General features: G+C 47.2%; 1 protein-coding gene across 2 annotated transcripts in view; it reads right to left on the bottom strand.

Moving 5' to 3' along the window:
- Positions 1-8939: 8939 nt before the first annotated feature.
- nxn (nucleoredoxin) overlaps positions 8940-27702 on the bottom strand; it is a 185276-nt gene continuing 166513 nt past the window's right edge. The window contains exon 8 of one of the 2 annotated variants that reach the window (XM_048612647.1): positions 8940-9744. In XM_048612647.1, the coding sequence (XP_048468604.1) occupies positions 9562-9744 (183 nt within the window). In that variant the 3' untranslated portion in view covers positions 8940-9561. Of the gene's footprint in view, positions 9745-20566; positions 23040-27702 lie in introns of those variants that run through there. The other variant, XM_048612648.1, reaches the window with a different exon arrangement.

The raw sequence follows: 27702 nt of genomic DNA, 5'->3' as shown, positions 1-27702 counted from the left end.
GGAAACGTCAGCCTTCCTGCTCCTCTGATGCTGCTTGGCCTGCTGTGTTCATCCAGCTCTACACCGTGTTATCAATGATCCAGTCTCACCATGTTTTCTCCTGAAGATGGAGATGCAGATTTCCACCGTTTCCTGATAGCCTTCAGGGACAAACTGGGGAGTCTTAGGCCAACAGCTGGCAGAAGGCTTCACCCAGAGCCTAGCAGCATGAGAACGTTCTCATACCTTCAGGGATCAGGGCTGACTTGGACCGGATGGAGGAGGGGAGGGCAGCTGCTGCTAGAGGTATGAACCACCAGCTGGTGGCATCACTACTCAGTGACTGGTGCCCATCTTGTGAATAGGATGACACAAAGGTACAAACGTGGAGAAGGAGCAGGATATTCTGACCCATCAAGCCTGTTCCATTTAGTAAGATCATGGCTGATCTGATTTTAACCTCAAATCCACATCCCTGCCTGCCCTGATAACATTTCAGTCTCTCTTGCTTATCAAGAATCTCTCTAAAATAAAGAACTCTGGATGCTGGAGACCTGAACCATAAACAGAAATTGCTGGAGAAACTCAGCAGGTCTGACAGCATCCACGGACAGAGAAACAGAGTTAACGTTTCGACTCCAGTGACCCTTCTTCAGAACTTCCCATCTCTGAACAGGTTGATTAGAATATATCTATCCCGATGGGAGGAGCTTATCTTGCAATGTCAGTTAACCCTTTCAGGGTACATTATAAAACACAACCCCATCCTGAAATCATTATAACATCAGCACTTAGCAGAACTAACTGGCTCTAATTTATTTTTGTTATTTGAGGCAGTTAATTAGCCACACACACAATGGTTCTAACCACAAATTACACTTGCTAGCTTTATCTTGGCCATCAACATTTAACAATAAAGAAATTATTTCATTGTCGGATTGAATTTAAGACTTGGCAGGAAAATTATTGTCTCCTTCACTGAACAGTGTTCTAGTCTGCTGGTCATAGAATCCCTACAGCATGGAAACAGGCCAATTGGCCCAACAAGTCCACACTGCCCTTCCAAAGAGCATCCCATCCAGACCCATTCCCATATAGCCCTGCATTTCCCATGGCTAAACCACCTAACTTACACACCCCTGGGCACTACGGGCAATTTAGCATGGCCAACCCATCTAACCTGCACATCTTTGGATTGTGGGAGGGAACCGGAGCACCCGGAGGAAACCCACGCAGACACGGGGAGAATGTGCAAACTCCACACAGACAGTCGCCCGAGGGTGGAGTCGAATCCAGGTCCGTGGCACCATGAGGCAGCAGTGCTAACCACTGAGCCATCATGCAACCCATAAACCAACAACCAAGTGAACTTGTAGTTGGCATCAGAAAAACAAATTTGGAACAATCACAGTACAATCACCCACAGTAATGTATCCACTTTAATTGGAAATACTGCCAGTGCCTATTGTCCCATTTATATTTCATGCTATCCACTATAACATCACTATTTTATTCAGGCCTCACTTGTGTATGACATTGACTTGGGTCTCAGCTGTTCATCTCCAGCCCCACTCTAACCCAAATTCACATGTACAGGAGAAAGCTGGCTGTATGAAAGTCCTACTTCCACCCTCTAAGCCACTCCAACGCCAATTTTATTGCAGAAGTCCTACCATTGATCTGTTTACATTTTCAAGGGACTTTAGAAATGTAAGAAACTGAATGGGGCCAGCCGAGTAAAAACTGTTTCTGCAAGAACAGGCCAAAAATCCTGTGGCGAGTAACTCACCTCCCGACTCCCCAGAGCCTGCCCACCATTCAGAAGGCACAAGTCAGGAGTGTGATGGAATACTCCCCACTTGCCTGGATGAGTGCAGCTCCAACAACACTCGAGAAGCTTGACACCATCCAGGACAAAGCAGCCCGCTTGATTGGCACCACATCCTCAAGCATCCACTCCCTCCACCACCGATGCTCAGTAGCAGCAGTGTGTACCATCTACAAGATGCACTGCAGAAATTCACCAAAGATCCTCAGACAGCACCTTCCAAACCCACGACCACTTCCATCTAGAAGGATAAGGGCAGCAGATACATGGCAATACCACCACTTGCAAGTTCTTCCCCAAGCTACTCACCTTCCTGGTGATTTTCATCCTTGGAAATGTCACCATTCCTTCACTGTTGTTGGATCAAAGTCCTGCAACTGCACCCCCCCCCACCCCCCCCCCCCCCCCCCATCCAAGACATTGTTGGTGAACCTCCAGCACACAGACTGCAGCGGTTTAAGAAGGCAGCTCACCATCGCCTTCTCAACGGCAACTAGGGATGGACACTAAGAGCTAACCCAGCCAGAAATACCCATGTCTTTAACTTCTCTCATTAGTTGCAGTTGGTCTGCATTTTCCATGTAGCTTTTAGGACTTAAAGAATGCATTAGCACTGCAAATCATGAAATGATTTTTCAAATTCGATAAGTACATGAATAGGAAAGGTTTGGGGGGATATGGACCAAACACAGGCAGGTGGGACTAGTTTAGGTTGGGAACATGGTTGACGTGGACTAGTTGGACTGAAGGGTCTGTTTCTGTGCTGTGTGACTCTATAACTTTCCATGTCTCTAAATGTTTGTCATCACCTATCTACTGTGATACCTTTATTATAGTTTCCCAATTTAAGTTAGCCACTGTCTCCTTCATACCTAATTTGTTTCGTTCATATTTAAGACCCAAAGTCCATACCTCACTAAAGCACTTGTACTCATGTAAAATGTTGTCCTGTTATGGTCAGTCTTCCCCAGTGGGTCCTTTACTGAAAAGCAATTAGTTAATTGTATCTGATAGCATAATGATTTTTATTGCAGGGGGGTGCACTGTGAAGCACAAGGAGGAGAATACCATGATGTTGCAGAATTCCACCACAGCATTGCTCACAGAGGTGGAAATTTCATTTGAAGGCAATCTTGCTTTTTTAAAAAGCTTCACTTTCTCCCTGACTTGAAGCAACGTTAAAATGAATTTCAATCAATGCAGAATTACTGAATGCAATCATGTATTTGCCTTCCAGGGTACAACAGAGCACATACAGTAGATATTTAACAGCTTTCAATGGCAACCCACCCCTACCAGTGTTAGAAATGCAATCGCAACATCAAATCTTCCTCCCCTCAAAATTAACAAACTCTACATTGCTTAAGAGAGAGTCATTTTGCAGAAGCTTTTCAGTTTCATAGAATCCCTACAACACAGAAGCATGTCATTCAGCCCATCGCATTCACACCAACCCACTGAAGAGCAGCCCAGCCCCCTACCCTATAACCCTGCATTTCCCATGGCTAACCCATGGCTGAGGGAATGCTGCACTGAAGGCAGTCATCACTGAGGGAGGGACAGCAGTTAGTGGGGTCAGCACTGAAGGGATGTCAGTCGTGAGGAAGTGGTGCACTGAGGGAGTGCTGGACACTATGGGACAATTTAGCACGGCCAATCCACCTAACCTGCACATCTTTGGACTGTGAGAGGACACTGGAGGAAACCCGCGCAGACACAGGGAGAATGTGCAAACTCCACACAGACAGTCGCCCGAGGGAGGAATCGAACCCGGGCCATTGGTGCTGTGAGGCAGCAGTGCTAACCACTGAGCCACTGTGCTGTCCATTGCCTTCCTTAGGGCAAACACAAGAATACAATTCTAACCATCATTTTATATTATAGGAGGAGAGAAGTCACCAAAATTCTGCAAATCCACGTGCCAAAGAGGTGCTGCAGTGACCTCTCTCAATCCAACATTCCCAGCATTATGGCACTGGTTGAGACAGCGGTGTTGGATTGGCCACATTGTCTACCTTCCAAAACCAGCTCTGTACGTCGAGCTCTGTCACATCAACTGGTTCGCAAGAGGGTAGAGATAATGCTTCGAGGATGTTCTCAAAGCATCCCTGAAACAGCGCACCATCTGTACCATCTCATGGATATCCATTACCTAAGATGAGTCAAACTGAAGAACGCAGGGTCAGAAATAAGCCATTCAGCCCATCAAGAACATAGCCACACACCCACCCATCCACACTTCAATCCCATCCCCATAATTGTGTGTGCCACTGGATATCAGAAAACTATCAATTCTCTACCTTAATCATACTCCAAGGCTTCCGTGGTAGGGAATTCCAAAGGTTCACAACCCTCCAGTTATAACAATGTCTCTAATCTCGGACCTTAGTGGCTTTCTCTTGTTTTCAAATTCACATCCGCCATACTCCTTGAGCATCTCGAACGGGTTTGAGTGAAGGCCAAGAGGAAACTTTGGATGGAGCAAGGGAAATCCCAAACCTCCCATCCAGCCAGATCTTCACACACCACATCCAGCACAGCGGATCCCACAGGGGGCTGTCCACTCACCTCGGGGCCCACAACTCCGAGCTAGAACAGACTCATCCTCACCCCCAAGGCCATGCCCAGGGTGAGAAGGGGTGCTGATTGACCGGGAAAGGGGACTCAGATTGGTTGAGGTGTGGTCATAGAGAAAACCATGGGGAGTGACAGACTTCCTGAGTTCTCAGTAACTCAGAAAGCTTCTTTGATGAGTAAGCAAGATTCAGGTGCTGTAATACCAATTGACATCACGTGCTGCTACAAAACATAGAACAGGAGAGCACAGGAACAGGCCCTACAGCCCACCATGTCTGTGCCAACCATGATGCCATTCTAAAGTAATCCAAATCTGCCTGCACATGGTCTGTATCCCTGTATTTCCTGCCTATTCATGTGTCTATTTAAATGCCTCTTATATGTTGTTATTGTATCTGCTTTTACCACTTCCCCGGGCAGCACATTTCAGGCACATACCACCCTCTGTGTATAAAAACTTGTCTCTCATATCTCCCTTAAACTTTCCCCCTCTCACTTTAAACCTACGACCCTTACCATTTGTCATTTCCACCCTAGGAAAGAAAGACTCTGACTGCCCGAAGTATCCAGGCCTCTATCAGGCACCACCACCAATGGCACCCCCCACCCCAAACCAAGCTCTCATGAAAACAATCCAAGTTTGACCAACCTTTCCTCATAATTGGTAAAATTTATTACTCACGCCAGGGACCCGGGTTCAATTCCAGCCCTTGGGCGACTGTCTGTGTGAAGTTTGCATGTTCTTTCTCCCTGTGTCTGCGTGGGTCCCCTCAGGGTGCTCTGGTTTCCTCCCACACTCCAAAGATGTGTGGGTTAGGTTGACTGGCTGTGCTAAATTGCCCACGGTATTCAAGGATGTGCAGGCTAAGTGGGTTAGCCGTGGGAAATACAGGGATAGGGTGGGTCTCAGTGGGATGTTCTTCGGAGGGTTGGTGTGGACTTGAGGGGCCGAATGGCTTGCCTCCACACCGTAGGGATTCTATGATTTGCAATGAATACACTCCAACCTGGCAATATCCTGGTAAACCTCTTTTGCACCCTCATCCTGAGTGGAACCGCATGCTAGACCCCAGGCGTGGCCGAACTAAAGCTTTACTCAGCTATATCAACGCAATACTCAAAAGCCCTCATCCCCCACCGCAATTATCCTGTAAAGCAAGTCAGATGGTAAGATGTTTAAGGTAGAGAATTCGCTCTGGACTTGCTTTGCCCATTTATTGCTGCTCCCTGCACTTAATCTGAGTGTTCCACTTATAGGAATTAGATCACACAGCCAATCATCTCCTGCATATCGAAATAGCACAAAGTTGCTTTTAGTGCTCTGTATAAACTGTAACTGTAATTGGAAAATCAGTGCTTTCACTCAAAAGCTAATAAAGGAACAGAAGAGTCCTTTTTTTTGTTTTTAAACACAGTAATCAGGATAACCATGGAATGTAATTTTTGACAAACCAACATCAACATAACCATCTGGTACTCTCCTCGATTCAGGGAATGACTGTATTCGATGCCCAGGGCTCATTCGATTTGGGACTGGGGTAGGGTGCCTCAAAACAGAAACTCTCAGCAGGTCTGGCCGCGTCGTGTGAGAGGAGAAATGGAGTTAATGTTTCAGTCAGCACAGCTCCACCCCCACCAGAGACCTGGGCATGGAGTGCTGATATGTACCCCCCAACCCCATCCCTGACTCTGGGCAAAACCAACATTTGATGCCCATCACTAATTGCCCCTTGAACTGTAGCTGGGTAGGCTATTTGCAAGGGTAGTTAAGAGTCAGCCCCATTTCTGTGGGTTTGGAGTCACATAGAGATGTACAGCATGGAAACAGACCCTTCCGTCCAACTCATCCATGCCAACCAGATATCATAAATTAATGTGGTCCTAATTGCCAGCTTTTGGCCCATATCCCTCTAAATCCTTCCCATTCATGTACCCATCCAGATGCCTTTTAAATGTTGTAATTGTACCAGCCTCCGCCACTTCCTCTGGCAGTTCATTCCATACACACACCACCCTCCGTGTGAAAAAGTTGCCTCTTAGTTCCCTTTCAAATCTTTCACCTAAACTTATGCCCTCTAGTTATGGACTCCCTTACCCCTGGAGAAAAAACCTTGGTTATTCACCCTATTGTATGCCCCTCGTGATTTTATAAACTTCTATAAGGTCACCCCTCAGCTTTTGAATCTCCGGGGAAAATAGCCCTAATCTATTCAGCCTGTAGGCCAAACCAGATAAGGATGGTAAATTTCCTTCCCTAAAGGATATTAGTGAACCAGATGGGTGCTTTTACAACAATCAATGATTGTCTTATGCTCACTATTACAGAGACAGATTTATGGATTGAATTTAAATTCCCACAGCTGCCATGGTGAGGTTCGACGCCGTTTTCTCAAAGAATTAGCCTGTGGCACTGAGTAATTTGTCTAATCACATTATCCAAACAGCACCATCTTAGCCACTACAGTGTTGACCCTGTAGAGAGACTGTGCAGATCAGCTGAAACGCCACCACTGCCAAAGCACAAATACAGAATATGGCAAAAAATCCCCTTCATTTTGCTAATTGCTGATCAATGTTGAAGCAGGAGCAGGCCATTCTGCCCCTCAAGCCCATCACCTTATAGAGGTTTATAAAATAACGAGGGGCTTTAAATAAGGTGAATGGTGGGTGTCTTTTCCCTAGGGTGGGGGATTTCCGAAGACTGGGGGGCATCTTTTAAGGTGAGAGGAGAAAGATTCCGAGGGGCAATTTTTTTTACACAGAGAGTGGTTTGTGTCTGTGAGTGAACTTCCAGAGGAAGTGATGGATGCGGGTACAGTTACATTTAAAAGGCATTTGGATAAGTCCATGAGTAAGAAAGGTTTGGAGGGATATGGGCCAGGAGCAGGCAGGTGGGACTAGTTTAGTTTGGGATTATCGTCGGCATGGACTGGTTGGACCGAAGGGTCTTGTTTCCGTGCTGTACGACTATATCACAGTCTCAGAGACTATGGCTGATCTCCATCCAGCTGCCATCTCTGGTTATATCTTTGTGAAGGATAAGGTCCACTGATCTCAAGATTTTTAAATTATGACTTGAACAAGGAGCATTTCTATGGGAGAGAGCTCCCATTTTTACAACTCTTTAGTGTGAAGCACTTTTGGTTGCGAGAGCCGGTGTTGATGGACTGTGTCTTTCAGGCTCGCGGAAGCCTTTTTTGTTCTGGTTTCATAGTCACATTCCCAACCACTGCATTGCTCTGTCGCACTGCCCTTGAGTATAACCGTTCCCCGTTATCTTCACCAAGCAGGTATTTGCACGGGTCAAAGGATCTGCCAACAAGTCTGTGCTGTCAGATGAAGGGAGGGCCAACTAAACGACAGAATAAATAGCAACATGTAGCTCACTTTCCTGCACACCGTAACTTAAATGGATTTAGATGAGGTGGAAATACATCACAAAGCCGTCAGGAAAACAAGGGAGAGAGAAGGAAAAAGACAAGTGGAAGGAAAGAGAGACGGATAGATACAGAGTAAAAGTACCCTGATAGGGAGAGAACGAGAGAGATACAGAGAAGAGGGAGAGAGAACTGAAAGCGACACAGAGACAAACTTAAAGTGGCTCAAAGAGAGGTGGGGGGCAAGAGTCAGTTACCGGGGGGCCATGGGTTTAAGGTGCGAGGGGCAAGGTTTAAAGGCGATGTACGAGGCAAGTTTTTTTACACAGAGGGTGGTCGGTGCCTGGAACTCGCTGCCGGGGGAGGTAGTGGAAGCAGATACTCTAGTGACTTTTAAAGGGCTTCTTGACAAATATATGAATAGGATGGGAATAGAGGGATACGGCCCCCCGAAGGCTAGGGGGTTTTAGTTGTGATGGGCAGCATGTCAGTACAGCTTGGAGGGCCGAAGGGCCTGTTCCTGTGGTGTAATTTTCTTTGTTCTTTGTTCTAAGAGAGAGAGACAGAGACAGAAACAGAGATATTCACAGAATCCCTAGAGCGTGGAAGTAGGCCATTCAGCCCATCAAGTCCACATTCCACCCCCCCCACCCGAACAGCATCCCACCCAGACCCACCCTAGCCCTGTAAACCTGCATTTCCCATGGCCAATTGATCTAACCTGCACATCTTTGAACTGCGGAAGGAAACCAGAGCACCCAGAGGGGAGAATGTGCAAACTCTACACAGTTGGAATCAAACCTGTATCCCTGGCACTATGACCCAGCAGTCCTAACCACTGAGCCACTGTACCACCCTCTTTGCAAGACAAAATCTTGAGGTCTTGTGGTGTAGTGGTACTGACCTTACCTCTGAGCCAGGAGGCCTGGGTTTCATGTACCTGCTTTGAGGGTGTGCCATAGCATCTCTGAACAGGTTGACTATAAAATAACTAAGACAAAGTCTTCAGCCCTATTTGCCCAGGATCAGAGACAGTTCACTACAGCCTTTCCAAGATAGGTAACATTCAGATTCCAAAATTAACTGAATAATGCTTCAGTAAATTGGGGGAAACCCCTTCGGCGGAAGCCATCTTGCTTTCTGAGCCGCCAAAATAAAAACAGAAAATAAAACAGAGCTGTTTTCAATGCAACTGCTGCCAGGTTTATTAGACTTATCTTGCAATAATTTAAAACATCGTAACAGGACCGGATTACATTATTTTTTAGAAATGGAAGATATTAAAAGGGGTGTGGGATGTAAATAAATCAATGGGAAATTCCTCAGATGTACATGAATGTAGTGTGTTGGTGGAGGGGGTGGGGGTGGGGGGGGGGGGGGGATTGAGATTTGAACAGCCATCAGTGTGGTCAAAAGCCAGCCTAGTCTCGATGAGGTTGTCGGTGAAGGAATGGGAGCCTGCTTCAAATGCGGAAAGCCCTCAGGCTTTGAAGGGCTTCCAGGCCCAAGTGGGATTTAGGCTGGGACGTCAGAAATGTTAACGGTCTGCCAGAGCTTGCATTGGAGCAAGCTGCCAACTGGATTCATTGTATCAGGGTCATCCTACCCGGCCAGCTAAAGCAGAGAAAGGAGACGCTGACAAGTCTCCTCCAAAGATGTGCTCATGACCGCAATGTTAGAACGAACGGAAATTCAATAGCTAGAAAGACCTTTTTTTTTGAATTTTTTTTTTTGTTTTTAAATAGAACCTTCAGACAGAGATTAGCTGAGAGTGTTAAATATTCTTCCTCGTTTGCAACTTCAGATGGGCTCTGGTTTTAGTTTCTCTGTCAGGAATGCCTTCACAAACTCTTCCACGATCGCGGGCGTGATCTCCTCTACGTCTTTCACGTACTTGGCTCTCTGCGACATGTCCAGAATGGTGAGGAGTGGAGCAGACTCTGGAAGGTTTGTAAAATCCCGTAGCGATTCCGTCATGTCATCCTGCAACAAAAGAAGACGAGAGAGAGATAACGTCAATAGTCAGGCTGGCCAAAAACGGCAGCAGCTCGAGAGGATGGAGTTTGGACATTTCCTTTGTTCATTCACAGGATGAGGCCAGGCAGCATTTATTGCCCATCCCTAATTGCCCAGGGGGCAGTTAAGAGTCAACCACATTGCTGAGAGTCTGGAGTAGACCAGACCAGGTAAGGATGGCAGTTTCCTTCCCTAAAGGGGCAGTAGTGAACCAGATGGGTCTTTCCAACAATTGACAATGGATTCATGGTCATCATTAGATTCTTAATTCCAGATTTTCATCGAATCATATCAATAAATCCTTACAGCGTGGAAACAGGCCCTTCGGCCCAACAAGTCCACACCGACCCTCAGAGCATCTCATTTTTATTGAATTCAAATTCCACCAACTGTTGCGGCAGGATTTGAACCTGGGTCCCCAGAATGTTGCGTGGGTCTCTGAGATTAACAGTCAAGCGATAATACCACTAGGCCATCGCCTCCCCTGAACGCTTGCTGCAACACAAAGATCTTGCGTTTATAATAATGTCATCAATGGAGTGAAACATCTTAAGGACACTGATAAGGTTATCAAACAAACCTTAACACTAGGCCGTGGAAGGAAGCAATTACCAAGAGGTAGGCTTTAAGGGAGCATCTTAAACAAGGACAAAGAGGGACAGAGGTGAGAGATTTAGTGAGGGGATTGCACAGATTGTGGCCTGACAGATGACAGCAAAGCCAAGGGTGGAATAGATAAAACTAGGGATCCTCAAGAGGTCAGAATAAAAAGAAATTCACTTAAGACAGAGATGAGGAGTAATTTCTTCTCTCAGAGGGTTGTGAAGCTGCAGAATTCTTTACCACAGAGGGCTGTCGAGGCTGTATCACTGAGTATACTCAAGGCTGACGTAGATTTTCAATCAGTAAGAGAATCAAGGACTAAGGAGGAGAGGGAGGTACATGGAGTTGAGGATTATCAGATCAGGTATGGAATGGTGCAGCAGAGTTGATGGGCTGAATGGCCTACTTCTGCTTCTATGTCTATGGCCATACAGATCAGGGCCAGGAATTTCCCTAATCTGTTTTGAATGAACTAGATTCAATCAGGATGCTGGGAAATACAGTCATCTCCTGTTTGCTATCTTGAAACAACTGGTTAAAGAGGGCCATCATTGAGGCTGGGACCAGAGTTCTAATAACCACTTTTGCTCAGATAAGTCAACAACTAGGGCCTTAGGTAAAGTCACCATGGTCCTCCCAGACCACAGGGCTGCTCTCTTATTAGAGAGAGAGAGAAAGAGACGACTGGTGGTGGTCTTATCTGAGGGTCACCTCGCCTCAGGCAAGGGACGAGGTTGAGAAAGAGAGTCCTTCATGGAATTGAACCCATGCTCTGGGTGCCAGTGTGCAGTGCCAACCAGCAGTCCAGCCAACTGAGCAAAATGACTTCGTTAAAATGAATGATTTAGCAAAAAACGTCACTCATTGGTAAAGTGAAAAAGAATGAGAGGTCCTTCTGTGGCACTCTGGAACTCCAACATTGTGCAGTTCGCCACGGTGGAAGGCAGGAGAGTCACAATCTTACTCAGGTGGCATCAGTCCTGCGTGGGGAAGGGGACAAAAGGAGGTGAGCAATTTTGTCAGTGGTGTTCGGGTAAGTCTGAGTTTATCCACTTTGGACCGAAAAAGGATAGATCAGGGTGCTTCCTGGATGGCGTGAAGTTAAATACAGCGAACGTCCAATCCTGGAGAAAGGTCCCGACCCGAAACGTCAACTTTCCTGCTCCTCTGATGCTGCCTGGCCTGCTCTGTTCCTCCAGCTCCACACTGTGTTATCTCTAACTCCAGCATCGGCAGTTCTAGCTATCTCAGAAGGTCCAAAGAGACATGGAGATTCGGGTGCACAGATCTTTAAAATATCATGATCAGATGCAGAAAACAATCAAGAAAGCTAATGGAATATTAGCCTTTATATCCAGAGGATGAGAGAGTTATACTGCAGTTATACAAAACCTCCCTTACACCTCACTCGGAGTATTGCGAGCAGGTCTGGGCACCACACCTCAGGAAGGATAGATTGGCCTTGGAGGGATTACAATGTAGGTTTACAGGAATAATATCGGGACTTCAGGGGTTAAGTTGAGGAGAGATTATACAAATTAGGTCTGTTTTCCTGAGAATTTAGAAGGTTAAGGGATGATCTGATTGAAATCTTCAAGATATTAATAGGAAAAGGCAGGATAGATAAAGATAAACTATTTCCATGGGTTGGGAATTCCAGAACTAGGGGCATAGTCTGAGAATTAGGGCCAGGCCATTCAGGAGAGATGTCAGGAAGCACTTCTACACACAAAGGGTGGTAGAGGTTTGGAACTCTCTTCCACAAACAGGAGGGGATGCTGGATCAGTTGTTTGTTTTAAACCTGAGATGGATAAATTATTAAAGCGAAGGGATTAAGAGATATGAGCCACGGGCAGGTAAATGGAGTTAGGGCACATTTTCAGCCATGATCTTATTGAAAGGTGGAACAGGTTCGAGGGCCTGAATGCCTATTCTTGTTCCTATGTACTCAGTGGACCTCAGATGCTCCCCTCACTCGACAGGCAGGCAAAAGGCTGAAGGATGAATCACGTGCTGCCACTTGTACCCAGCTCTCAGTAGCTGGCTGTTCCCCAGCAATGGCACATGGCTCACAGTGTGTACCTCTCCAGGTTCAGGAATCAGGCCAGAGCGGAAAATAAATGTCTACATCTGAGAAAGTTTAATGCTGAATACACGTATTGGCAGAGAACTCCAACATTCTGATTCATATCGCAATCTGCTTGTGCAATGTTAAATATCCTCAGACCCATTTCCTAGCTCTTTATCATTATATATCCACTCAATGGAATGTTTCCCAGTAATCAACATCAGATTATTTTTCAATAAAGCTGCAGTAATATCATTTCCAATCGTTAATCCTGTGGCAGGTTTGGGTGAGCCTTAAAGGGAAAACTGTCTGAGGAAATGAGCTGGAGAGAGAGACAGACAGAGACACAACAATCCGCGACTCCAAATCAAAACGTACCGTGGCTCCCTGCAGCTCAATGAGTTACAGTTTCATCCCAGAGAGTGTGAACAAGCCCCACGACGAAACTTGGGCATAAAAATCTTGGCTAACGCTCACTGTGTGGGTCCAGAGCTGATTTGTGAAGAGATTCTGGGGAAGCAGGACCCAAATCACCAGTGGCACCCTTCACAAGACCATCCAAATGCATTAAACATAGAAAATGGGAGCAGGAGTAGGCCATTCAGCCCATCGAGACTGTTCCAACATTCAATATGATCATAGCTGAATATCCAACTCAGATTCCTGTTCCTGCTTTCTCCCCGTACCCTTTGATCCCTTTAGCCCTCAGTACTGTATCTAAAACTATCTTTGAAAAATTCTATGTTTTGGCCTCAACTGCTCTCTGTGGCAGAGAATTCCACAGGCCCACCACTCTCTGGGTGAAGATATTTCTCCTCATCTCAGTCCTCAATGGCCTACCCCATATCCTTAGACAGTGATCCCTGGTTCTGGAATCCCCAGTCATCAGGCACATCTTTCCCACAATTATCCCCTCTAGCCCTGTTCAAATTTTATACCTTTCCATGAGATTCCCCCCTTATTCTTCTAAGCTTCACTGAATGTAATCCTAATGGATCCAGTCTCTCTTGACACGTCTGTCCTGTTATCCCAGGAATCAGTCTGGTAGACCTTTGTTGCACTCCCTCCATGGCCTTCCTCAGGTAAAGAGACCAAAACTGCACACAATATTCCAGGTGAGGTCTCACCAATGCAGCAGAAAATCGCTGGTTCCTGCACTCGAATCTTCTCACTAATGAAGGCCAATGTAGCATTTGGCTTCCTCATTGCCTGCTACATCTGCATACTTACTGCAGTGGAAGGACAGACACCACTGTCCTCTCCCCGGTCCAGATGTCCAGCATCAAGGCATTAGTCATGTCGAAAGTGATTGGGGAGGTGATGGCCTGGTGGTATTGTTGCTGGACAGTTAACCCAGAGACCCAGGTAATGTTCTGGGGACCTGGGCTCAAATCCTGCCACAGCAGATGGTGGAATTTGAATTCAATAAAAATCTGGAATTAAGTGTCCACGAATCGATTGTCAGGAAAAACCCATCTGGTTCACCAATGACCTTCAGCAACCTGCCATCCTTACCTGGTCTGGCCTACATGTGACCTCAGACCCCACAGCAATGTGGTCGACTTTTAACTGCCCTCTGGGCAATTAGGGATGGGCAATGAATGCTACCTGGCCAGCGACGCCCTCATCCTACGAATGAATAAAGAAAAATAAACAGCCCCCAGCTCTGCTGGATGGGGCAGTTCCTTTGTGTCCCTGACCTTTGGGTTCCTGAAGCATCAACTCCATTCAGAACTCGGAACTCTGGCGATGTGTGTTTGGAGCATCTCTGAAGAGATCGAATGAGAGACTTTGCTGGTTCATTGAGGACTTCACCAACCCATCAGGGAGCCCATCGAGAAAGGGCTGAGACGGCAAACAGAGTGTTTGAACCTTCGAACAGCCTGCCTACCCAACTCCCCCAAGCACCCACTTGCAGCTGATTGAGAACTGGGTCTTATTGGGAGTCTCAGAACCCAATGAACTGGAATGCAGGCCTTGATCCTGAGTAACTGCCGAAGGACAAGAGGTGTTGCCTCTGAGTGAGTGCCGCATTGCCACCGGTACTGTCTTCTTTTGGATATGGCAATTAAACTGAGGTCCCGCCTACTAACACAGGTCAACGTTAAAGATGCCTTTTGACTTTGAAATGGACGGAAATCTCATTGCTGTGTCCTGGTCAATATTCACGACTCAGTCAACATCACTATCACACAGCTGTGGGAGCTTGCTGTGCACAAAACGGCTGCTATGCTCCCAACACAACAGTGACCACACTCCTAGAAATACTTTGCCGGCCGTAAAGCACTCTGGAATGTAATGCCACGAAAGGCGCTACATAAATGCACATCTTTCCTCCGACTATTGAGTTGACAGTTTTGTAGAGGAACCTTTGAAATGGTTTGCTGTTCCAAGGCGCTGTCGCTAAGGGGGGGGCGTAAATCAGTCAGTCACTGGAGTCTGTGTGCAGCGAGTGTGACCCGTGAGAGCCTCTCTGTCAACAGCTCAGCACACTTGAGATGCAGAGAGAGCTCAGCACGAGGCAGCAGATGAGTTCGGACCACACCACAGTGACAGAGTACAGTGCGTTCCCACACAAGTGTAATTTTAGACCTTTGCCAAACCTGTTGAACTAAACAGCAACCAGGGAGGACAGTGCACTGCAGAACACAAGAGGCCCAATAAAAGCAGTGCCCTCCTGGTCTTGTTTACACTGTTGCCGATAGGTCTTTTCTTATCCGCTGCAGCACAGTCATCAAACTGTGGCCGTGGGAACAAAAACAGAAGTTGCTGGAAAAGCTCAGCCGGTCTGGCAGCATCTGTGGAGGAGAAAACAGAGTTAACGTTTCGGGTCCGGTGACCCTTCCTCAGAACTGATGAACAGGGCTTGGTGAACTTTTACGCCAAGACCAGTTCTTGATGAGTGGAGTCTGGCACAGGTTACCTTAAAGAAATGGACAATCCAAAGTGCTTTACAGACAACTAAGCACTTTTTTTTTGCAAAACAGTCACAAACATTGGAAAAACAGCTGCCAATGTAACATGCAAAAGCCCACAGCAGCAATGCGGTCTGTGACCAGTTAATATACTTTGCAATTCTTACTGATGAATCAATATTGGCCTGGACAACTGTAGAACCCTTACAGTGCTGAAGGAGGCCATTCTGTCCTTCGAGTCTGCACCGACCCTCTGAAGAGCATCCCACCCAGATCCAACCCTTTACCCTAGCCCTGTAACCCTACATTTCCCAAAGCTAACCCACGTAGCCTGCACATCCCTGAACACTATGGGGCAATTTAGCATGGCCAATCCACCCTAACCTGTACATCTTCCAGACTGTAGGTGGAAACCGGCGCACCCGGAGGAAACCCACGCAGACACAGGGAGAATGTGCAAACTCCACACAGACAGTCGCCCGAGGGTGGGAATCGAACCCGGGTCCCTGGTGCTGTGAGGCAGCAGTGCTAACTGCTGTGCCACCGTGCCATAAACTCTCTAGCCCTCCTTCAGTGGGACTTCTACCTGCAAAGGCTGAGGGTGTTTTAAGGTCACATTTCATCTCAAAGTCCCTTCGCATCGCACTCCCTTCGCATCGCACTGGAATTTCAGTCTACATCTGACCCTGCATTGGTATATAAACTCAGAGTCAAACACAATTACGCCAATCCACAGAATTATTGGAACACAACAGTGTTCCCTAGGCAGCATTCCCTGCCCAACAGTGGGAATGGGGACTGAGTCTTTGTACCCTTACACCCCCTAAAGCATTGCTAAGCAAAGGCCAAGAATTCCCTCCCTGTTCCCTGGCTAAATCATGCCCCTTCAAACCAGTAACCTGCGCTAACCTCCCCTTCGTCTGGCACAGTGTGAAATGGGGTTTGGTAATGACTTCTGTGAGGCGCTCTTCCCACATTGAAGGCGCTACATAAATGCAAGTTGCTGCCGAAATCCCAGTGACTGGCAAAGATAATCGGACAACTAACAATCATGGCAGTGGGGTACATGGTCTGTCACTTTATCAGTGTTTCTCACTTTGGATTGCAGCACGGCTGGGATCAATGAACACAGGAGTCTGGCATTTTTGCTGCTTTCTGCCATATCCTTCATTGACTTCATATAAAACATGCTCTGGACTGCGAAACCAGTTACATGAGGGAACATGTTAGCAGCCATCGTGCTGTCATATAGTCAGACAGTGGATGAATAATTAGTTTGGCTTCTGATGGTGGCGTTGGGGTTGGAATGTCACCTCCAGTTTTGGAAGAACTCCCTGCTTCTCTTCAAACAGTAGTGTGAGGATTCATAGAACATAGAACATTACAGCGCAGTACAGGCCCTTCGGCCCTTGATGTTGCGCCGACCTGTGAAACCAATCTGAAGCCCATCTAACCTACACTATTCCATTATCATCCATATGTTTATCCAATGACCATTTAAATGCCCTTAAAGTTGGCGAGTCTACTACTTTTGCAGGCAGGGCATTCCACGCCCTTACTACTCTCTGAGTAAAGAACCTACCTCTGACATCTGTCCTATATCTATCACCCCTCAATTTAAAGCTGTGTCCCCTCGTGCTAGCCATCACCATCCGAGGAAAAAGGCTCCCACTGTCCACCCTATCTAATCCTCTGATCATCTTGTATGTCTCTATTAAGTCACCTCTTAACCTTCTTCTCTCTAACGAAAACAGCCTCAAGTCCCTCAGCCTTTCCCCATAAGACCTTCCCTCCATACCAGGCAACATCCTGGTAAATCTCCTCTGCACCCTTTCCAATGCTTCCACATCCTTCCTATAATGCGGTGACCAGAACTGTACGCAATACTCCAAGTGCAGCCGCACCAGAGTTTTGTACAGCTGCAACATGACCTCATGGCTCCGAAACTCAATCCCTCTACCAATAAAACCTAACACACCGTACGCCTTCTTAACAATGCTATCAACCTGGGTGGCAACTTTCAGTGACCTCTTTCCATTTGACTGAAATAACAGATAAGATGAAGCAGCTCTCTTTCAGCGTGATACTCAAATAGCTCCATTATTCGGGGCTGAGTTGGAACTGAAGCTACACCGACCTGCGGACTCTGGAACTCTGAAACAAAAACAGAAATTGCTGGAGAAACTCAGCAGGTCTGGCAGCATCTGTGCAGAGAGAAAAATAGAGTTAGCGTTTCAGGTCCAGAGTTACGAAGAGGGTCACTGGACTCGAAAAGTTAACTGTTTCTCTCTCCACAGATGCTGCCAAACCGACTGAGTTTCTCCAGCAATTTATGTTTTTGCCACATTGACAGAAAACTGGCCAAGCCACAAATGTGGCTCATAATGGTTCATTCCTAAGAATCCACGTGGACTGCAGCTGTTCAAGATGGGAGCTCGCCTCCACCTTCTTAAGGACGGCTAGGGACGGGCAATAAATGCTGGGCCAGCCAGTGACGCCCAGGTCCTACAAATCAGTAAAAACAATTTCAGATTTTGTCGAGGCATTAGAAACCATGAGGGACCTCCGATATCGAGAGATTGTTTGCATTGGAGGAAGAATCAAGAACCCTATCGCCTTGCAACCCTGCAGCCCAAAGGTCTCGATGTGGACTTTACGAGCTTCAAAATCTCCCCAGCCCCTTGACCTCATCCCAAGACCAACCCGTCTTGTCCCCACCTCCTCGACCTGTCCGTCTTTTCTCCCACCTATCCGCTCCTTCCACCTCACTGACCAACCCCCACCTCCACTTCCTACCGACTCGCCTCAGCCCCGTCTCCTTGGCCTGTCCATCTTCCCTCCCACCTACCCGCCCCTCCCTCCTCACTGACCAACCCCCATCCCAACTCCCTACCTACACTCACCTGTACTGGCTCCATCCCCGCCTCCCTGACCTGTCCATCTTCCCTCCCACCTATCCCCCCACGCCCCCACCCCCCTCACTGACCAACCCCCATCCCAACTCCCTACCTACACTCACCTTTACTGGCTCCATCCCCGCCTCCTTGACCTGTCCATCTTCTCTCCGTCTATCTGCTCCACTATCCACCTTCCATCATCGCCTTTCCGCTCTCTCTATTTATTTCAGAGCCCCCTTTCCCTCCCCCATTTCTGAAGAAGGGTCCAGACCCGAAACGTCAGCTTTCCTGCTCCTCTGATGCTGCCTGGCCTGCTGTGTTCATCCAGCTCTATACCTTGTTATCAAGAACCAGAGGGTACAGGTTTAAAAAGAAGTGATGGAGACAGGACCGACTGTGGTCAGTCGGATCTCAAACGGTGATAAGACAGGGTACAGGAGAGAGGTAGACAGCTTCGTGGTGTGGTGTAAAGATAACAATCTCTCCCTCAATGTCAGCAAAACAAAGGAGCTGCTCATCGACTTCAGCAAATGGAATGGAGGATCAACGGTGCTGAGGTGGAGATGGTCGAGAGCTTCAAGTTCCTTAGAGTAAGTATCACCAACAATCTCTCCTGGTCCATCCATGTTGACGCTACGGTCAAGAAAACACACCAACGTCCCTACTTCCTCAGGAGGCTAAGGAAATTCGCCATGTCCACAATGGCTCTTCCCAATTTTTATAGATGCACCTTAGAAAGCATCCTATCTGGATGGATCACAGCTTGGTTTGGCAACTGCTTTGCTCAAGACCCAAAGAAATCACAAGGGAGTTGTGAACGCAGCCCGGTCCATCATGAAAACCAGCCTTCTGTTCCATTGGCACGGCCGAAAATGGGTGGAACGATAAACTAGAGGATGCTCAAGAAATCAGAAACTAGGTGAGGGCAGGTATCTCGGAGCGATGTGTGGCTGGAGAAGATTACAGAGGTGGAGGTATAAAGTTTGGAGGGATCCAGAAACAAGGATGAGAATTTTACCATCGAGGCACCCTTGAGTGGGTGCCAAAAGAAATCAGCAAACACAAGAGGAACAGGGCCCGGTCTGAGTAAGGAGAGAGGCATCAGAGTTTTGCATGACCTTAAGTTTGCAAAGTGAGTCCAATAAGAGAGTGCCTGAACAGATATAGAGAAAGGGCCTACAATTAGGAATGATTTTCCTCCGTACCTGACACACTTGATTCCCACGAAAAGAAACAAGAGAGAAAAAAAGAAACGCTCTGCTAAGAGGGTCATCCATCATGTTGACAATAGCAGCTTCACGTAAAGGAAGGCAATTTTATTTTCAAGGCCAGATGCCCAGAGGAACTCAAACAATGCATTAATTTGCCACTGATTTGCTAACACTGACAGGAAGGCCCTGTCAAAAGGACAGAGCAAGACCTTTTCAGCCACAGGTAAACGTTGATGGTAACAGTTAGCAATTAGAAATGGCTTTGGGATCTGTGCAGGTGCAGTACAGCCCTCAGTGACTGTTACCATCACCATCAAACTGTCAGCTCGTTCTCTCCCCTGCTCTTTGTTCCCTAGTCACAGACACGCTAACCTGACCTGTGACAGATAAACCTGGTGAAACTGGGAGTCTGGGAGCCCGAGGGGGAAGGTCAGGGGACTGGGCTGAGCCCCTTCAGCCACGTTGCTGACATTTAGTCTCATGCCAGGGGAACCCAGACCCAGAGCTGGTTACAAACGGGGTTCAGTTCTCTCGGTTAGAATCATTAAGTGTGTCCCTTTATTAACTCATTCGAGGAAGGCTCTCAAAAACACGTTTAAGTTTAGATGCCTTCGTGGTTTTTTATGCCATTGGATGTGGGTGTTACTGGTTACATGGAGATTTGTTGCCCGTCCCTAATTGCCCAGAGGGCAGTTAAGAGTCAACCACATTGCTGTGGGTCTGGAGTCACATGTAGGCCAGACCAGGTAAGGATGGCACTTTCCTTCCCCTAAAGGGCATTAGTGAACCAGATGGGTTTTTCCTGACAAGCGACAGTGGAGACTGAGGGTGTGCTGCACTACAGAGAGCTCTGTCTTTCAAACGAGACGTTGAAATGGGATGCTGGGAGTTAAAATCGCATGGATTCAACGTTGAAGGGGCTGGGGAATTCTCACTGGTGTCCTCCCCACCGCCAACGCCAACAAGTTGGACAATCCGGTCATGACCACGTTGCCGTTTGTGGGATCTCACTGTGCACAAGGGAGCAAAATTTGTTTCCCGCATCCCTGCTGACATTTCCCTCTCAAATCAACACAGGCAAACGATTCTGGTACCTGACCACAACGCTGTTTTGTGGGATCTTGCTGTGCTGCTAACCGGCTGCTGCCTTTCATCACGTCCGATTACGCCTCTGGAGTACTTGTTGTTGGCGATAGCCCCCACCGAGTCTGCGAGGAGGCGGTACGTAAATGCAATTTCTTCCGCCTGCCCCCACTTTCAAAGTCTCGACAAAGTTCACAGCTTTCACCAAGCTCCGTCCTCATGGATCGTGGTGTTGACCGCACTGTACGGTCACTCCAAGGGTCAGGTGGGGGCCAATGAGAGCCGCTCGGTGGTGTACCAGAGATCTACAGCATCATCAAGAGGGAGCCTGACCCTTGCACTATGGCACTCAGCAATCAGTGACCGCCCCCCCCAACAACCCCACCCCCCACCCATAGCCACACAGATCCAACCACCACAGGCTCCAACAAAATCAAAATTAAAAGCTCCTGGCTTCGATTCAAGGTTACAGATGCATCCCGGGGAACTCCAGCAAGTCTCTAAGCTGCTCTGAGCTCTCTTGGATCCTAAATTTCCAAGTGCTGGCTTTCCCAATCGTACAAATGGCCAGCACTCAGGTTAAACATTGATAGCTATCACTCTCACTGGAGTGCATCATGCCACAGAGGGAGAGGGGGCATGAATTCAATCTGCTGTGTGACTTTTTAATTGAGTACAGTCCTGGATTTCTCCAACCCCGTCGGGAGTGCATCAGCAAGCTGGGAAAGTCCAGGGGAACTGGCTGCATTGTCTTATTCGCCTGCATGGCTGGAAAGTTCCTCCACTGCTGGCATTCTAGAAATGTTCAGGCTGGACGAGAAACCAAGCTGGCTCTATCGGTGACTGTGCAATTTGCCTGCTTGGAGTCACGTCAGACTCAAAACTGAAGACAAAGGCTCCATTTCGCTGTTTGTCACTGGAAAATGCAGTAAAGGCTTGGATGAGCTGTCCCTTTAGCTAATGCTTGGCACACTTGGAGCATTGAGTATGGGAGGTGGGCATCATTTCTGGCTGTGCAAGACACTGGCGGATGCCACGTTTGGAATACTGCGTACAATTCTGGTCGCCAATCTATAGGAAAGATATCATTAAACTAGAAAGGGTTCCGAAATGATTTACAAGGATGTTACTGAGACTGGAGGGTTTGAGTTATAAGGACAGGCTGGGACTTTTTCCCCCTGGAGCGTAGGAGGTTGAGGGGTGACCTTACAGAGGTTTATAATATCATGAGGGTCTTAGATAAGGTGAATAGTCAAGGTCTTTTCCCTAAGGTGGGTGAGTTCAAAACTAGAGGGCATAGATTTAAGGTGAGTGGGGAAAAGATTTAAGAAGGGACCTGCAGGGCAACTTCTTCACAGAGAGGATGGTGCATGTGTGGAATGAGCTGCCAGAGGATAGGAAGTGGATAGGAAAGGTTTAGAGGGATATGGGCCAAATGCAGGAAAATGGGACCAGTTCAGTTTAGGAAACCTGGTCAGCATGGACAAGTTGGGCTGAAGGGCCTGCTCCTGTGCTGTATGATTTGATTGGATTTGATTTGTTACTGTCACGTGTACTGAAGTACAGTGAAAAGTGTTGTCTTATGTCCTTTACAGGCAAATTATACCATACAAGTGTATCAGGGTAACAGAACAGAGTGCAGGATACAGTTCTATAGCTGCAGAGCAAGAGAGATCAACATTTAACGTTTGAGAGGTCCCCATTCATAAGTCTGATAACAGCAGGGAAGAAGCTGGTCTTGAATCTGTTGGTGAGTGTGTTCAAACTTCTGTACCTTCTGCTTGATGGAAGAGGGTGGAAGAGAGTATAACTGGGGTGGGAGTGGTCTTTGAATATGTTTGTTGTTTTCCTGATGCAATGGGAAGTATAGATGGAATCAATGGATTGGGGGGTGGGTGGTGGGGTTGGGTTGGTTGGTTTGTGTGATGGACTGGGCTGTGATCACAACTCTCTGTAGCTTCTTGCAGACTTGGGAAACAGCAGTTGCCATGCCACACTGTGCTGTATCCGGATAAGATGCTTTCTGTGCAAATTTGTGAGAGTCTTTACTGACACGCTGAATTTCCTTAGCCTCCTGAGGAAGTAGAAGCATGTTGGGCTTTCTTGATTGTAGTGTCAACATAGGTGGACCAGGACAGATTGCTGGTGCTCGTCACTCCCAGGAACTTTTCACTCTCGACTCCTAACTCTATGTTCAGCAGCTGACTACCCACATCCACTTTGCGGAGAAGTTTATAAAAATATTTATCTTTAAGGCTGAATGACCTCAATGTTATTTACCACTTGAATCAGACTGTCAGATTTTATTATCTTTGCAAGACACACCCTACACATTGAACCTACATGTTCCAGAGAACTGGGAGCTTGGGTCAGGTTCAAGGAATCCACTCAATTGGTGCCTCTGGAAGTCGTTGAAGGGAATGGAGTGTTAAATTCCTGTAGACGTGCTCTTTTCCAGAACTCCCACTGTTGTTGCCGCTCACCCTGCACGCAGACGGTGGGAAATCAGGGTCAACACTTACACTTCAGTGCACATGTTCGTGATAGCATGCCAGAAACGTGGGCCAAAAGGACTTTCTCAGCTTTAAGCGAGTTGCGAGAGCACTCTCAGCCGTGTCTGAAGCTTGAGAGTTCCAAGTCCCGTCCCTCAGACTTCAGCGCAGTACCGAGGGAGTATCGCCCCGTTAGACATGCTACTGTCTACCATAGTTACCCAGATGACAACTAGGACTATAATTCAAAAGGGTATTCTGAGGCCTGTGGTGTGGTTGGAGATAATCAGTCAGAGGTCATGGAATTGAAGTCCTTCGTTATCTTACCCGCTCGCTGTCCGATCAGTTGATTTGCGTATTGGGAGAGCTGACAAAAATCAGAACAATCTTTCTTCTCTGTCAGTGGCTCCACTCGAATACACCCGCTCCCCACCTCCCACTTACATTTCCAACTGAAGATCGCAAGTACCTCAGTCAATAGTACAGCATTTGACAAAACTCACCCATTCCCTACAATGCAGCTTTGACTGAATGTCAGTCCACATTGACTGGGAGGCAGACCCTACACCATTATTTATGGATTAAAACGTATCCAGGGGTCCCAGGAGAGAGAGAGAGAGAGAGAGAGGGAATACGGCATTGAGATACAGGATCAGCTATGATCATATTGAATGGCAGAGCAGGCTTGAATGGTCTAAAGGCCTACTCCTAGATTTTATGGAATCTTACAAACATTAGCCTCTCTCTTCAGCCTGCCTCTTATCCAGTGGGGCCTGGAGGAGCGAATTAAGGAAACTTGTGGATGCACTTCTACACCTGAAGCCAAGACTACAGCATAGCAAGCGGGCAGCACAGTGGCTAGCACTGGGTCCCGGGTTCAATTCCAGCCTCGGGCGACTGTCTGTGTGGAGTTTGCACATTCTCCTCCCGTCTGCGTGGGGCTCCTCCCACAGTCCAAAAGATGTGGACACTAGGTAGATTGACCATGCTAAACTGCCCATAGTGTTCAGGGGTGTGTACACTAGGTGGGTTAGTCATGGGAAATGCAGGGTTACAAGGACAGGGATGGTGTTGGGTCTGGGTTCTATGATGGTGTACAGCTAGTAGCAGACTGATGATTCCTACCAGCCATCTCAATCCAATGGACTGAGTCTTCAGAGGCCAGTGTCGGGCATGGAGTCAGCGCTAAATGAAAACGTAGCTGTACGCAAGGATGTTCTGTACGAGGTCGTTTTAAGTGAAATTGCAGATGCAAGCAGAAAAGGCACAAGCCAGATAGAACTGCTCAGCATCAGTCAGCACAATGTTTCCATCTGTATGCGGTGAGGATCTGGCAACACTGGGTTGAATAAATCTCAAACAGAGTCAAATTAACTCCAGAGACAGGTCCCTGGCACACCACAGTGAGAGGAAGAGACACTTGCATTTATATAGCACCATTCATGACGTCAGGATGTCCCGAAGTGCTTCATAAATCAACAAAGTACTCCTGAACTGCTGTAATCAATGGCTGTACAGCAAACTCCCACATACAGACTGTCTGTTTAGTGTCACCTTGCTGTGTTTCTGCTTGGGGAGCCCTTAGGACTCTGTATCTAGTTCAATAATTTTAGGCCTTGAACATCTCCTTCCATGTCTTTTACCCACCCACAACACCCCAGGCCCTAGTGTAACATGGGCTGCTTTCAGCACAGTCAACCTATCTTCCCCCACTCGTAGCCCCTATCTTCCCTGGCTTACCATCAACAATCTTGTTGTTTGCCTGACTTTTGTCCTCTCTCTGGGCTCTGTCTCCACCTATCCGCACACTCCTCTTACTGCACACACCCAACCCCCTCCCAGATCCTGCCATCAACAACATAAATACTGCTTTTTCTGAGCAGCAATCAGTTCTGAAGGGTCACTGTTCTCAAAACGTTAACTCTTGTTTCTCTTCCCACAGATGCTCCCAGAACTGCTGAATTTCTTCAGCAATTTCTGTTTTCATTTCAGATAGTCCATGTGCGCTTTGTTTTTTAAAAGCTAATGCTGATCGAGGGATAAATAACAGCCCAAGTCAGGGGCTCTTAAAATCCCCCGTGTGGATGCAGGCCATTCAGCCCATTGTGTCCACATCGACACTGAACAACATCCTACCCAGACCCACTCCATCCCTGTGTCTCTGCATTTCCCATGGCCAACCCACCTAGTCTGCACATCCCCGAACACTACTGGCAATTTAGCATGGCCAATCCACTTAGCCTGCACATCTTTGGACTGTGGGAGGAAACTGGAGCACCCGGAGGAAACCCACACAGAGAATGTGCAAACTCCACACAGACAGTTGCCCAGCAGTGGAATTGAATCTGGGTCCCTGGTGCTGTGAGGCAGCAGTGCTAAGCACTGAGCCACTGTGCAACCCCTTGATGGGTGAAGGGCTTTACTCCATGGTGCAGACCTCTACAACAAAAATACAACCTGCTGGTTCAGAGGAATGTGCATCCCCGAAGTCCGCATCTTCCTGATATTTTAAAATATCTGTATTTTAACAGTTGACATGAATAGATTGTAACCCAAATATCCATTTGGGAATCAGTGTTTGGAATTCTGCAGAATCCATGCTGTGTGCTTACAACAAAGCTCATGGAGGAAGAAATATACCAATTGTAACACACAAGCTCAACAGCCAACTAAGATCTAATCTTGTTATTTCTTTAGTTAAGATCTCAAATGAGCTGGAAAATAATTCACAATTGACGCTTTTGAAAAGAAAAGAAAGGCAGAAGTGAGAATGTTCCCAACATAGAGGGACTGGGAGAATACACAGCAATCTAGGTATGGTCTCACCAATGTCCTGGATAACTGAAATAAATGTCTTTATTCATAAAGACCTTTCCTTCTAGATGTCTCAGAGAGCTTCCTCTGTCAGCCTATACATGGCGACATGTTAGAAGGAGAGGTTGAACAGGCTGGGGCTATTTTCCCTGGACTGCCAAAGGCTGAGGGGTGACCTTATAGAGGTTTATAAAATCATGAGGGGCATGGATAGAGTGAATAGCCAAGGTCTTTTCCCCAGGGTGGGGGAGTCCATAACGAGAGGGTATAGGTTTAAGGTGAGAGGGGAAAGATTTAAGGGACCTAAGGGGCAACATTTTCACACAGAGGGTGGTGTGTGTGTGTGGAATGAGCTGCCAGAAGTAGTGGTGGAGGCTGGTACAATTACAACATTTAAAAGGCATCTGGATGGGTATATGAATAGGAAGGGGTTAGAGGGATATGGGCCAAATGCTGGTAAACGGGGCTATATCAGTTTAGGAAACTTGGTTGGAATGGACAAGTTGTGCTGAAGGGCCTGTTTCTGTGCTGTATGACACTGTTGACCCTACAGGTGGAGAAGCTAGACTACTGGAGGAACTCAATGCCACAGCAAGCGTGACACTTGCTCAATGCTGTTTAGACCAAAGGTTTGCTGAGCATTTAATGTGAAACTCTAACCAGGAGTAGCCAGATGTGAAGAAAATGTGGATAGAGGTGGGGTCTTGGGACTGGTTGGGGGTTGGTGGTGTAGCACATCCAAAAAGGGAACACAAACAGGGAAAACCATTTCGTCCATTCTTAGTGCCTTCACCTTCAAAGCAAAATTGACCATTCTGCCCCTTGCCATATTCCAGCCCCTTCACGAGCCTGTGTTGACGAATCACTGTTCATTACAGTGATTGAGACACAACAGGGGAGACCATCACCCACAGAGAATGTGCTCCATCCTAAGTTAGCCTGAATAGCTTGGACTGTGCCAAACTGCACAACAGCAGCGTGGAGTTACCTGCCTGCACCCCCCCCCCCCGCCCAAGGATACAGGAAATTAGAGAGCCATTTCCAATGGCAGAAAGGGAAGCGAGGGTTATGTCCCCAACTCAAACTGGCCACTTGCGTTTGAGAAGGGGAAAACATTAGCTTCTGCTCTTCTGTCATAACTTGTATCTGACAGTCAGCACCGAGATATGTTTCTAGTTAATACTAAACATGTTCTCATTTTAGGGGAATGCTTCCAATTACAGCAGTGCTGGAACGTTTTAGATTTTGCATATGCTGCAGGATAATAGAGAGAGAAAAAGAGGAACAAAATAGACGCCTGTATATCTGGCAACCGTCACCAATAACAGATGTACTGCCCACTCCGTCCACTTGGAAAAACTGAATCCTGGTATTGCTGCTGTACCAACAAGATTACCCAGCATGATTATTGCAAACCAAGTCTGGCCACCTCATTCTTTATTGCTACATCAGAAGGAGATGCACTCAAATTCTGAAATGATCACATTGTCTAGACATCATTTGGCATCAACCGTAATGTAGAATGAAATCTTAACCCAAGCCAAAAGAATTTCGCTTTTACATTGAGATATGTCCATGACCCTGGTGAAATGCAGGCATTTACTGCCCATCTCTTCCTGCCAGAGGGCAACCCCTCACATGGCACATGTCATCCAGACCTGATGGAGGTCGCTGATGAACAGTGTCAAACCAGTTGTGGGTGATTGCCACCGCTTCTCATGGTCCCATTTCAACTGAGACGGGGAGAAGTATCTTCACCCAGAGTGGCGAGCCTGTGGAATTCTGCGCCACAGAAAATGGTTGAGCCAAAACATTGGATGTTTTTGATAAGGGGTTACAGA

The sequence above is a fragment of the Rhincodon typus genome, chromosome 26, assembly GCF_021869965.1.
Source record: "Rhincodon typus isolate 14 chromosome 26, sRhiTyp1.1, whole genome shotgun sequence".
Taxonomy (NCBI): Eukaryota; Metazoa; Chordata; class Chondrichthyes; order Orectolobiformes; family Rhincodontidae; genus Rhincodon; species Rhincodon typus.
Note: the sequence above shows the minus strand (reverse complement) of the source record. Positions and strands in the feature narration are given on the sequence as shown.